The following is a 12,378-nucleotide window of genomic DNA, read 5'->3' as shown; positions in this document are numbered from 1 at the left end:
TATTCGGTTAGCATCATCTATTGTATATGGAAAGGAGTGGAGAATATTTACAACACAATTTATCTGCCATGCCGGTAGAATGGCCCACAACGCCGAGCTATATATAACAAAATCGGTCATGCAGTCTTCCACGATATCACCTAGTCCAATCATGCTATAGTACTGGCTGATCTGTTGTGCGCAGGTCTCCTATGTGAGCCTGTGTCCTGCGACTGATCGTCTAATTCCAAGGTCTCAGCCTGCATCAATCGACGCGGCGAAGACTCGGTAGCTTGCCATTTCCTCAGTGGAATGGTCAACAAACTACTAAGGGTCGTTTGAACCCCCTGGTAGATGACCATGGGCAACTGTATCCTACTCTGAGCGGCTTCAGACAGTCCCACAAACATGATTGTCGTTATTGGCACACCCATCGCCGGGGTTTTGGTGGGCACCAAATATGCCACAGCTATCGTGTCCTCGCGGCTGAGCCATAGCCATGAGACTCCGATGGTAATGGCAATCCACACCAGAAACAGTGCTATCAAGATAAAGACAACGAATACCATATTATCCGATTGCACGCCGGAAAATGCATCTGACTCGAATGCGCCATCGTATGTACTCCAGATAACGATTAACAATGCAAAAGAGCTCAATTTGCTTAATTTCCACTCTATGAATACTTTCTTCACTAGACGTGGAAATACGCTGACTATAATTTGCCCGACCAGCTAATCATAGAGAAGTATTAGCATCGGCTTTAAAAATCACATGCTATCAACGGGAATGTAGGACATACCAGTGGGACAAAAACCGAAAGCCCCAGCTGCTTGAAGACATATCGATATGTTTCGGTGAATCCTTCGGTCTCCGGCAGGATATCTGTGTACCAGGCGCCAGTACTGGTATAGAGCTTTAACAAAGCTGTCGTCAGGAATGGACCAAGCAGATTCCCAATGGTCGACTGCGCGATAGTCAAGGCTCCATTTCCGTTGGCTTTTCGGGTCATTATTGTGTTGAAAGAGATGCTTTATGTCATCGATTTCGGATTAGCGATTGTCTTACAGTAGAAAGAAAACCCATCGCCGTGGATTTCTAATTGGGTTGACTTACGCGGTAGGAAGGCACCCCACAATAATGATTCCGATTAATAGTGCCGGATCCATAAAATCCTTGTCGGTTGCACAGGCGCTGACAATACCATAGCTGATAGATGAGGTCAGGAGATAACATTGCGCCTGGGTGAAGATGTGCACCTTCCAGCGGCTCAGATTTTCTATTAGGACCTGTGTAGGAAGTGTGCATCCATTGATGAAGAAAATGACGGAGACTGCTAGATAGTTGACGACGGTTTGCTTCAATTGCTGCTGGGACTTGGGCACCTGCACCTGAGAGGCAATAGCAATCAGGATGCCCATGACAATTAGAAACCATTGGTCAACCACTAAGTCCCACATTTTAAGTGGCCATCTCCTCCGCTGCTTCTTCTCGCTAACGTTGGCTCGGTGTCCGCTCGGCGTCTCTGGGGAAGTGTCTCGGTGTCCAGAAGATTTCAAGGAAAGCTGGTTGTCTTCCACATCTTTTAGCGGGGCACCAACCGGCGTTTGAGAGTGAGAGCAAGGGGGAGGGGAAAGGCTTTCAGCTCTCGGCTTGTACTTACCACTACCTCGGAGTGAGAGACTTGAGGCGCCATCCGGCGTCATTTCAGATTGTCCAGTCATGACCCCCCGTGGCTTGTTGGTGAAATGGGGCTATGATCCACGAAGCAATCATAGGAAAGCAAATATACTGTGATGAGTTACAGAAGAACTCAGTCAGATCGCCAGAAGGAGGGCGATTTGAGCTACTATTATACATCCCCTGGTGTCTCTGAGAGACAGGATAGCATCAAAGCCAGGGGGGACTAGATTGCTGGGTCGATCAGAGTATTCATTGTAGATCACGATGGGTGGAGTAGTCCCACAAAGCCAGCCCAAGACAACATGCTGGTACTTTCCGGTACTTCCAGATTACATGTAATCAGTGTTATGACGTCTCATTGTGGCTTTTTTCAGGTTTCTCATGCATGTGGTATGCAGAATGCTTAGATTGAGTTGTTGCACATCTTGAGGTGAAGTGTAGTAGATTCACTGTAGCTATCAAAGAGCTGATACACAGGGCAGTATAGATCATTTGAGATTGATATCCCTTCCGGGCATAGAGGACGCGTTGCCAGCAATGTAGGGAGAATGCTTGTACGTATGTATGTAGCATCCTATTGCCGCTAGTCAGTCCACTACTGCAGGGTCCAGCACCAAATGGGGCAGGGTTTTATGCTGGAGCACATGATTATTAGGAATTACTGTCGAGTCTGTGCCAGTACATGTGAGCTTAAAAAAAGAAAATAATCTCTGGAAAGAAATAGGAGTCACGCAAGGGGGGAAAACAACATCAATCAAGAAACCATATGGAGATAACTAGTATCTTATCGCCACGTGACTCGCATTCCATTATCTACTCCCCGTACATCATCATGGTTTCCCTGAACCAATACTCCCTCGAAGTTGACAATTACAAATGTCCTACTACTTCACCATCCTCTCCTCCACGGATGTCCCTTTGTTCAACATCGCCTTCGGCACCTCCAAAGGTGGTGGCGATGGAATTGCCCGCTTCCGCTTTCCGGATACCGCACAATATATGAACCAATTCATTATCCATTCAAGTCTGGACATTGTTGAGGAAGCCCAGTGGATGAATGGGAACCTGTTTGTCTCCCCTTTGCGTTTCTGACGTGCTTGATTTGATACAGGCTGCATACTAAAAACATAAAATATGAAGGTATCTAAAACACATCGACACCTATCCCCCTGCCTCAGCCTACATCTCCGCCTTCCTCGCTCCCTCCGGCGCCCGCTTTCTCCTCTTACATCAACCCCCTCAACTCCCCTCCACCTCCTCTACCGGAAGCGGATCTTCTTCCATACTAGGAGCAAGTTTCTCGGCCTCTGCTCTAGGAGGTGGTAGTTCCAGCCGCGCGTCATCCAGTTCAATCGGGGCGAACCCGACCTCCCCGCAGACCGAGGAGGCCGTGCGCCAATTCATGAACGAGGTTTACGAAAATTATGTCAAGACGGTGATGAGCCCATTCTACAGACAAGGAATGGAGATTAAGAGTCCCGTCTTCAGGTCGAGGGTTACGGCTGCGGGAAGAAAATGGCTGTGACCTCTCCGCTTCTTTTCTTCTCTTTTTTCCCGCTTTCTTAATACCACTTTCCTGCTTATACCTGTTTGTTCTTTGAGCATATTTTCCTCGTGTATATTTTCTCAGGAGTCAATGGTTAGATTCTACTTAAAAATTCCAACAGAAGGGCCCCCAATCCGATAGCTATTCGATTCTGCCTTATGTACGCCTGGTGGGCGTCAGCCACGGAATTATAGATCTATTTACATGTGATTGTGCTTTGGCGGAAGTCCAACACTCATTTCGTGGTTATCTAAAGTTATCTGCCGGGCCGATGAATGCACAGTGATCGGTTCTAGGGGGGTGAACATAAAGTTTAGGCATGGATGTTTAGTGAGATCTTAGCGCTTTCTCTCACACTATATATAACCAGCTGCGCCCCATGCCGCAAATCTGACCGAGGCCAACGGTCTACCGTCATCCATGATTTTCGTCTAAGGTTGAGTTAGTGGACTGGGAATCTAACAGATCTATCTGTTATATAACTGCCAGAACCGAATGCTCAAAAAAAGCATCCAGCAGTTGGATTATACTCGTGCCAGAAATTGGTCGTAGAGGGTACCGTGTCAACTAGCCCGCTAAAGAGGGATCGGTGTGCATGTAAAAATACTAGCTACTACAGGTACTTGAACTGTAGAAATATACCGATTTGGGTCGGCTCACATGTCTAATTCTCCAATTAGATTCGGATTTCAAAACGTGGATACTGTCTTTAGGAGATAGGATGTTCAATATCGCCAGGGCCCGATATTCCACAAGACTAAAAGGTCACATAATCCTATCCTTTATGAAATGTCTGTATTGATAATTATTGGTTAATTATACAGCAAAAGCTCTATGTAAGCAAGTCCGATATAAGCAATTAAAAAGGTGTCTGAGACTTGGAATGAAGTCCCATACGGAGTACAAAATTCCTTATAACGGGACATTTGTAGTAGGCCCAGCCAACCAATTATAATATTCGCTGGGTTGAAAAAAAGATCAGGTGTAAATCTCACGGGAATTCTAACTTAGTCTAGAACTGGAAGCTTAGTACCTATTACCTAGCATTGACGAAAATATATATATGTGATTTCGATCCGGCTCGCCTATAGTGCGAATGGCTTCGTTGAACGAGGTCGGCCGTCGATTGATTTCGAGGATCCACATAGATAGAATTGCACTACTGTGTAAGACTTGCGTACCCCTGAGGTTGCAAAGCCTTCGGACATAAGAACCGTACATTTCGCCTGAATCACATATAATTACAGTCTTACCTTCACTCTTATGCCGAAGAATTATACTAAACAGTAAAATACTATATAAGTATCAAAGATTTGGTAACGATCCTGCAAGGTGACAGTACAGTATACCATGCCCCAAGTGTATGGACAACTCGGTGGCCGAACGGCAACGTCGGAGTCTATATCCGCGGGCTTTTAAGTGACGTATAATTGCCCTGCCTGGAAATTGTATACTGAAAATGCTAGGGGCCTTTGGCTATAAATTCACTCTGTTGATAGTGGAAAAAATCAAGAATTAGTCTTATATTCAACATCTACTGCCTGACGTTTTGCCTATGTATCCTTACCTCGTTGAGAGGTCTTCTACCCTGACTAGTAGATATTCCTCTGACAATAATAGTATCTCCTTATACTATATCTATATCCTAGTAGGATTTGTATAGTGATCTGGGTATAAGCAACCCATAGACATAATCGGTAGCCAAACAACTTACCTGCCCACAAACACCATCGATACTCCCTAAACTCCAAACAAGAACTATACGATAAGCCACACCGATAAGATAATCCTATCACCACGTGACAGCCATCATCCAGAATCAGGTCCAGCCCCGAAGCAACCCCGAACACGGACCCAACATCCAGCACTCAGAACAAAACCTCAAACTCCAAAATGCCACCCCCAACATTCTCCTACGGCCTCAACCTCGCAAACAAAAAACAACCAAACGCGCGCCCAGGCGCACCGGGGGCCCTCGGGCAAAAGCGCAAGAAAACAATCTTTGACTCAGACTCAGACACGGAAAGCAAAGACACCGGAAGCGGGGAAGTCGAGATCTCCACAATCGGCGGACTAGAAGAGACGAAAGCCGCCTCGTCCTCGTCTGTGAAGGTGTCGACGACGGAACCTCCCGCGAAGCGCAGAGTTCCGTTCGGGGGAGCGGTGACGGGGAAACTGAACGTCAAACCGCTGAGCAAGAATTCTATTTTCGCGGACGATGACGACGAGGACGAGACTACGGAGAAGCAGACGGGGGATAGTGGGGTTTCGTTTGGGTTGAATACGAAGAAGGGTGGTGGTGGTGGTTCTGCGGCGGGGAATAAGGATTATGTGAATTTGGCTGCGATGCATAGTAGTAAGAAGCATGCGCAGGAGGCGGAGGAGCTTGATCCTTCAATTTATTCTTACGACGCGGTTTACGAGAGTTTGCATGCGAAGCCTGGGAAGGGGAAAGCGGCGGCGGAGAATAAAAGTGAGGGGCCGCGGTATATGGGGTCTTTGTTGCGGAGTGCGGAGGTTCGCAAGCGCGATCAGCTTCGCGCGCGGGATCGGATGCTGGCTAAGGAGCGGGAGGCTGAGGGCGATGAGTTTGCTGATAAGGAGAAGTTTGTGACGTCTGCGTATAAGAAGCAACAGGAGGAACTGCGGAGGATTGAAGAGGAGGAGGCGGAGCGGGAGAGGCAGGAGGAAGAACGACGGAAACAGAATGGAGGTACCGGTATGGTTGATTTCTACAGGGACATGCTATCTCGGGGCGAACAACAGCATGAAGCTGTTATGAAGGCTACGGAAGAGGCTGCACGGCGGGTGCAAGCTGGAGAAGCCCCGGAAGAAACAGAGGAGTCCAAGGAGAAGACAGAGGCGCAGAAGGCCGAGGAGCTCAATGCGCGGGGTGCCCATATTGCCGTCAACGACGAAGGACAGGTCGTCGACAAGCGGCAGTTGCTGTCTGCTGGTCTCAATGCCGCCCCGAAACCCAAGCAACAGCCCTCTGCGGCCACGGCTGCCGCTGGATCGCGTGCTTTTGCGCCAAAGTCCCGGTTCCAATCAGAGCAACAGAACGCTCGGGCTGGCCAGCGCGCTCGTCAAACAGAGATGATTGCTTCGCAACTGGAAGAGAAAGCGCGAGAGGAAGAAGCGGCCGAGGCAGCACGGCAGAAAGAAATCGCAGAGCGCAGCCGCAGTCGCAAGACCGAGGGAGATGTCTCGAGCGCAAAGGAGCGATACCTGGCGAGAAAAAGGGAACGAGAAGCCGCCGCGAAGGCAAAGGGTGCCTAATCCTTCTCCCTTGGCTTTTACTGTATACTATTTTAATTACTTGGGAGTCACAGGGATTATGGGTGCATAAATGAGGCGTTGGACATGGTATTGTATATGCGTATTATAGATGTATGATAAATGCGAAAATCAGCATTCCCCTAGGGCTACAATTCGTGAAACCTATTCCACTTTCAGCTGTGCGGTAGACATAGACTGGAATGTAGTAGATAGCTGATATTCACTGAAGGACTGGTATTTAACATGCAGGCAAATTCAACCCAGCAATGACCTGTATTCCTTCCTAGTACAATTCACAGTTCAAGAATGAATTCTCCAGCTATCCAAAAAGACTATAGATGATCTAGTCTAACTTACCCTTCGACATCTTTCTAATCTACAGGTTTAGAGACTAGTACAGAGTAATAGAGACACTCAAATACAAAGTCCAGTTCCATCTACTCCTAGTTTTAAGGGAATATGTACGACACTATCAAACCTAGCAGTAACTTCTCTTATATAGTAGTAGCAAGTAACCATTTTACAAAGAATGAATGACTCGATGTAAGATTTACCCAGCACATGACCCCGAGATCTGTGTCACCTGAAACCATGTCAGATTCTCCCCCCTCTCGCATAGTGTATTCAGTACCCTACACCGCAGTACTACTGATTTCTAGCTACATATGGTATCCTCAACAAGGGGACACGCTCATCCTACGGCTCATCAAACAAGCCTAGTGATATCATAAATCTACCAGACAGTTCCACTGCGTTACCCTAGTTTGAACAACACACTCACGAGGCCGTGATTTACACAGAGGCTTTGATTTATCATTTCCTATCTACATTCTACAATACCCCTAGAAAAGGAATGCTACCCTCATTGCAGCAAGGGCGAGTTGAGTCTCCGTTCAGCAACACTTTAAATTAAGTGAATAGGTAAAGACATATCTCATAAAACCCAAAATCAGAATCATCACTCGTTGCGCATTCATGAAAAAGGCTTAACTCCTAGATGCTTTATCGCTTTGGCTTCCCTTTTTGTCTATGGAGATGCGTGGTGTTTATAGTAACTCAAACTCAAGCGCCAAGGTATACCAAATAAACGCCTAGTGAATCATGACAATTATGCAGTCAGGGCAAAGCTGAGGCCCATTATACCCATTCCCGCGATGGCAAAGCCGATTGACATCCCCCGGTTGTGCGTCAGTCCCAAGCCCTCGCTGAACAACTGCAGGGCCACGGAGGTCATGACCCCTGCCGTAGCGGCAAACATGCCTCCGTAGACGGCCCAGGACGAGTCAGCATCGTCCCCGGGGCTACCGGTTCGTCCAGCGCCCCAGATCCAAAGGACTGCGAGACCTGCACCGGCCGGTTGGCTGACACCGCCCAGAAGGCTGGACCAGAAAATCGCTTTGCCGCGTGACTGAAGGGCTAGATAAAGAGGCAGTGCCATGGCAAAGCCTTCGCTGATATTGTGGATGAAAAGGGCAAGAAAAACGGTCAGACCAAGTTTTGGGCTAGCATGGTTGGTAGCATAGGTGATGAAGCCCTCGGGCAATTTGTGAAGAGCGATCGCTATCGAGGTCTGCAGACCGATCGACAAGAAGGCATTTTGCGGTACATGGTGGTGATGCTGGCTTCCAGGCACTTGCGTTTTGGACGTGCCATCCGCATCTCCCGCAGACGAGGTCAAGTATTCAGATATTTCATTACGAGGGGTCGAGGAAGATGAGTCCCCCAGTTTGTGATGTGTGTGGTTGGAGACCGATAAGTCTTCTTCTGGAACATCCACCCGTTCAATGTCCACACTCACGGGGATGGTGTGGACACCAGTATCATCCGCGACAGAGACCTCAGGGGCAATTAGAGTCTTCGAGCATTCGGCACCACATGTCTGCGAAAAGCCATAACAGGGGCCGTCCTTATCACACTGCGTTTTGACGCCCACCATACGACTTAAGCGCCGTCCCAAACGTACGCGCCAAGTTCCGGCAGGGAAAACGGCAGAGTGGGAATGTGCCTCAGATCCCGCATGTGGTGCCGCGGGACTGGATTTGCTCGCCCGCGCCAGCAAAGGTGTCCGCTCGGTCCAGCCATGATGATCTTCTGAGTGATGTGCATGATGGTGACCGTGGCCGCGTTCCGGGTCGGCAGAGTTTGCATCCGGCTCATGACTATGAGCACAGCCGACGACGTGGGAGGGAATATAACGATGAAGAAGCGCAGACAGGAACCGAATGACAATGACGCCGGCCAAAAAGAGACCGATCAGGGAGTAGGCGGCGGCAGCGGGAGACCATCCAGCACGGGTGAGGTACTCTTTAGAGGTCGGCAGCATGCTATAGAGAGAAGTAAAGAGCTAGCCAGGTTAGCAATGGCCGAACAGAAAAAAACAAACAAGAAAAAAACAGAACAACAGAAAAGAAGAAAAATTACCATAACCCCAGCACTAAGACACAACGAAGCCGAAAGAAAGGCATTATTATTCACGATCTGGAAACCTTTTCCTCTGGAGAAATGGCGGAGTAGAACGTCAACACATATGACAGCGGACCCCAAGATACAAGCTAGAAACCGGTCAGCGTGAATCCTCAAATGATCGAACAAAAAAAAAAAAAAAAAAAAAAAAAAAGAAACAAAACAAAACAAAATAAAGTAAAAAGACAATCTACCCACCCACGCCAGAGACACCGCTCATAATCCAACCCCGAACATCATTACTGGCAGCCATGGTGATTAAATCAATGTGGAGAATCGGGGGGAAGACGAAGGGCGGAGCGGAGGATGGAATTAAAAGGGCAAGAGATTAAATTCGAGGACCTTGCGGGCGGGTGATGTCACGGGGTCCTTTCCCTCAAGTTCGCCTCTTCCGCATACATTTAAAGCTTAGCAGGTTTATATTAAAATCCTATATTTAGTTCCTGATCATATCATATCTGCAGATAATATAGCCAAGCTTTTTTTTTCTAGATTTCGAGAATGCTATCGCGGATGCTCCCGTGTACGTTGACTTGGTTGGTCTAGATCTGTGGATTGACGGTTGATATTGTGTGTTATGGAGGGAGCGGCTGTATAGGCAAGCTGAAGTGGATGCTTCTATGAAAGTTTGTACTAATTCTATAGAGGATCTCTAGCTGTTCGAATGCCGCATCATTGGAGAAAAGACACTGAACTGCCGTGGTTAGTCTGAGAACTATTTGTTATTGCCTTATTCTCATTGGTGGTCTGGATGCGGAGCTAGCAATTTAAATGGAGATTGAGCTAAGATAACTAAGCATTGTTTTATCAGATCAGTTGGACTAGTAAGCACAACGAGCAGGGAGTGTCCATATAGTGACAGTCGCAGGACACAGTCGTACGATAAAGAAAATAGTGTTCCCTAATCATTACCAGTTTCCCTTCATACGTCATCACAGCTCCTATACAATTCACAATCATGATCCCTGACAAAGACAAAAAACTAGACATAACGACATGGACCCCATCGTCAACGCAGACAAGCATCAGATCAATTCCAGCAATCATCCGAGGCCACAACCTGTGAGTCGCATAGTGACCCACCTGACAAGCCATTTAAAATATGCGGGATCCCAGCGAGATCAACCTTAGATGCATATATGACGAGAAGAGCATATGTGACAGTCTCTGTAAGTAATACAGATCACCGAGTTGAAGCAACGGCGATGGGCGCAAGCATTCGCACCGGCTGTCGAGTCGAGGCCATCATCCGTGCCCATTTGATCTTCTCCCTCCAGTTGATTCTGTGCAATCATGGTGTCCGCTTCGGCGAAGGACTTATCCAATTCTGGACACAGTGAGTCAGCGGCCACAGCCACCGGGATGCCGTTCATGTCTTTGAGATAGTAACCGCCGTCTTCATCGTGAAGGACCGTTTCTGGGTGGTCGCGCGCCGCTTGATTCATTTGCTCGCGTGTCTCGCACACCACAAGCCCTTCAGGGACGGGCTTGCTGTATCTAGTAAAGGACATAGCTGCGGAGCTTGTGCAAGCGAGGAGGAACAGAAGGGCGACTCTCCCTAGGATTGATTTCAAAGTCATGGCTCAGATATTCCAGGTAAGATGTGTGATCTGAATGATGAAGTTGCGAGCTTCTTCTTCAGCGAGGACGAGCACCCATTTTTATACCTGCGCTGCGAGGTATTGTAGGCGGGGAATGATTCTTCCTGTGTACCATGGGCAAAGGCAAGAAAATGCAGTATTGAGTGGTGATTCGCCTCTTCTCTGATGATGCGCATGTGATTGATATACTTGTGTTCCCTAAACTCGAGAAGACACTGCGTGGTAGCATTTCTTAAGTCCCGAAAAGGCTGAATTGACTTCAAACGGAGCGGTTTTCCGGACTCTTCCTCACGTCAGACACTCCGGCTGGTTGCACCTCGTGTATGTGAGATGGTATGTTCACTGCTGTGCGACATATGCCGTAGTGTCATCCTCTAGAGCGAGGAGTTCAGTGGCATCTGCCTGCGTGTCATGTATGCAAACTATGTTACCACAGCACACCATCTCACTCACGCCATGCTGCTCCAGCCATTGAAGTAACATTCCTGACGCTGTCAGATTCAAGTACTGACACTCAGCAGGTAGCTCTCTGGTGTCGAATGAAGACTGAAGAAGGATAGGCATAGTACTTTCCTATCCCAAGAGATATTTGTGTATCACGTAAGCCGGAGAATAAATGCATAGTTATGCAGTTGGATCGGCCCTAAAGCGATCATTAACTATCGAGGGGATATTCCAACCATGCAAAGTAGAGAGAAAGGATGAAGTGTGTGCCATAACGTCATTCGACCCCAAAGTTTGTTTGCTAGGACTGATCCGGATGGAGGACTCTATTCTCTCAGTGGTGCTTCGAGGATTTCGGCTCCTCGTATCGCCGCAATGGCTTATACCCCTTGCTGTGGTTCATGCACGGAGTCAGAACATCCCAGATTGAGTTATCGGCTGAACTGCGGTGTGAACATCTGAGCCAATATAATCATCGGCCAAGCCAGTAAAAAGACAACTAAGAGAAAGTTAGTTGGAGTTCTGACTCGGATGTTTATCGGAGGAACACTACCCCAGACATGTACTATTGAACTTGGAATACAAACGCGCGTGAGCCTGCATAGGAATATAGAATTAAACTTTAATGGATGGTGCAACAGCCTCGTCCAGTGGTAGGCTTGTTGCTTGGATTCCTGAGGGTTGATAAGCGTGAGCGTCTTTCTGTGTTTCAACGATGTCGAGCGATGCTCTTTTGACTTAATATGGTGAAATCAATCGAAGGGGTCCAGATGAGAAGGGGAGAGAATGGAAAAAAGAGAGAGAGAGAGAGAGAGAGAGAAAGGAAAGAAAAGGACGGAAGAATAGGAAAGATTAAATAGACGACCGCATTTGGACGACATGCAGAACAGTGACTACAGTAGGAACCAATTGCTACTGGGTCAAACAGACTATGAGTAAATAGTACCCACTGAACACCAAACGCTTGAGTGCAAAGCAAAGAAATATTGAACGCTACCCAGGAAAAGCAGTTATGCGTATACCCTCATAACCATACCCAGCCCCGGTCTCGTAATAATGCATTAACAAAACCCATCACACTGGCACCGTACACTCCATGACCCGAAAACCAGACTCCAGAAGTCGCCAGAAGGACCCCAATGCCATGGATACTAAGTCGAAACAAAGAAAAAAAGAGCACATCTCCTTCTCGAAGGTTGTCAGTTTATACGGATCTCGTATAGCCAGCCAGCCGATACTTACACCCCTTGTCAGGCGAGTGCTGTTCCAAGGACTCCAGCTCGGCTAACCGACTTTCCAAGTATGCGCATTCTTCCGTGAGACTCTTGATAAGATCTGACTGCAGCATATGTGCACTGTTTCCTTCCTCGGTGAATTCGCACT

General features: G+C 47.7%; 5 protein-coding genes across 5 annotated transcripts; 2 read left to right on the top strand and 3 right to left on the bottom strand.

Moving 5' to 3' along the window:
* Positions 1 to 149: 149 nt before the first annotated feature.
* On the bottom strand, positions 150 to 1,439 carry F9C07_2062834 (sodium bile acid symporter family protein; the record flags this gene model as incomplete). The annotated part of the gene is made up of 3 exons (XM_041294839.2): positions 150 to 713; positions 782 to 1,010; positions 1,096 to 1,439. The coding sequence occupies 3 exons, from the start codon at positions 1,437 to 1,439 to the stop codon at positions 150 to 152; spliced, it is 1,137 nt and encodes a 378-aa protein (XP_041150495.2).
* Positions 1,440 to 2,538: 1,099 nt separating this feature from the next.
* Positions 2,539 to 3,187, top strand: F9C07_5959 (putative trafficking protein particle complex subunit 2/Sedlin; the record flags this gene model as incomplete). The annotated part of the gene is made up of 2 exons (XM_041294849.1): positions 2,539 to 2,729; positions 2,803 to 3,187. The coding sequence occupies 2 exons, from the start codon at positions 2,539 to 2,541 to the stop codon at positions 3,185 to 3,187; spliced, it is 576 nt and encodes a 191-aa protein (XP_041150494.1).
* A 1,914-nt stretch (positions 3,188 to 5,101) lies between these two features.
* On the top strand, positions 5,102 to 6,487 carry F9C07_5958 (putative coiled-coil domain-containing protein; the record flags this gene model as incomplete). The annotated part of the gene is made up of 1 exon (XM_041287268.1): positions 5,102 to 6,487. One exon carries the CDS (start codon positions 5,102 to 5,104, stop codon positions 6,485 to 6,487), a length of 1,386 nt encoding a protein of 461 aa, XP_041150493.1.
* A 1,108-nt stretch (positions 6,488 to 7,595) lies between these two features.
* Positions 7,596 to 9,203, bottom strand: F9C07_5957 (putative integral membrane protein; the record flags this gene model as incomplete). The annotated part of the gene is made up of 3 exons (XM_041294838.1): positions 7,596 to 8,831; positions 8,909 to 9,039; positions 9,149 to 9,203. The coding sequence occupies 3 exons, from the start codon at positions 9,201 to 9,203 to the stop codon at positions 7,596 to 7,598; spliced, it is 1,422 nt and encodes a 473-aa protein (XP_041150492.1).
* A 790-nt stretch (positions 9,204 to 9,993) lies between these two features.
* F9C07_2103823 (uncharacterized protein) lies at positions 9,994 to 10,530 on the bottom strand (the record flags this gene model as incomplete). The annotated part of the gene is made up of 3 exons (XM_071508961.1): positions 9,994 to 10,010; positions 10,034 to 10,117; positions 10,176 to 10,530. The coding sequence occupies 3 exons, from the start codon at positions 10,528 to 10,530 to the stop codon at positions 9,994 to 9,996; spliced, it is 456 nt and encodes a 151-aa protein (XP_071367053.1).
* Positions 10,531 to 12,378: the final 1,848 nt, after the last annotated feature.

Source organism: Aspergillus flavus, chromosome 7 (genome assembly GCF_009017415.1).
Source record: "Aspergillus flavus chromosome 7, complete sequence".
NCBI lineage: Eukaryota > Fungi > Ascomycota > Eurotiomycetes > Eurotiales > Aspergillaceae > Aspergillus > Aspergillus flavus.
Note: the sequence above shows the minus strand (reverse complement) of the source record. Positions and strands in the feature narration are given on the sequence as shown.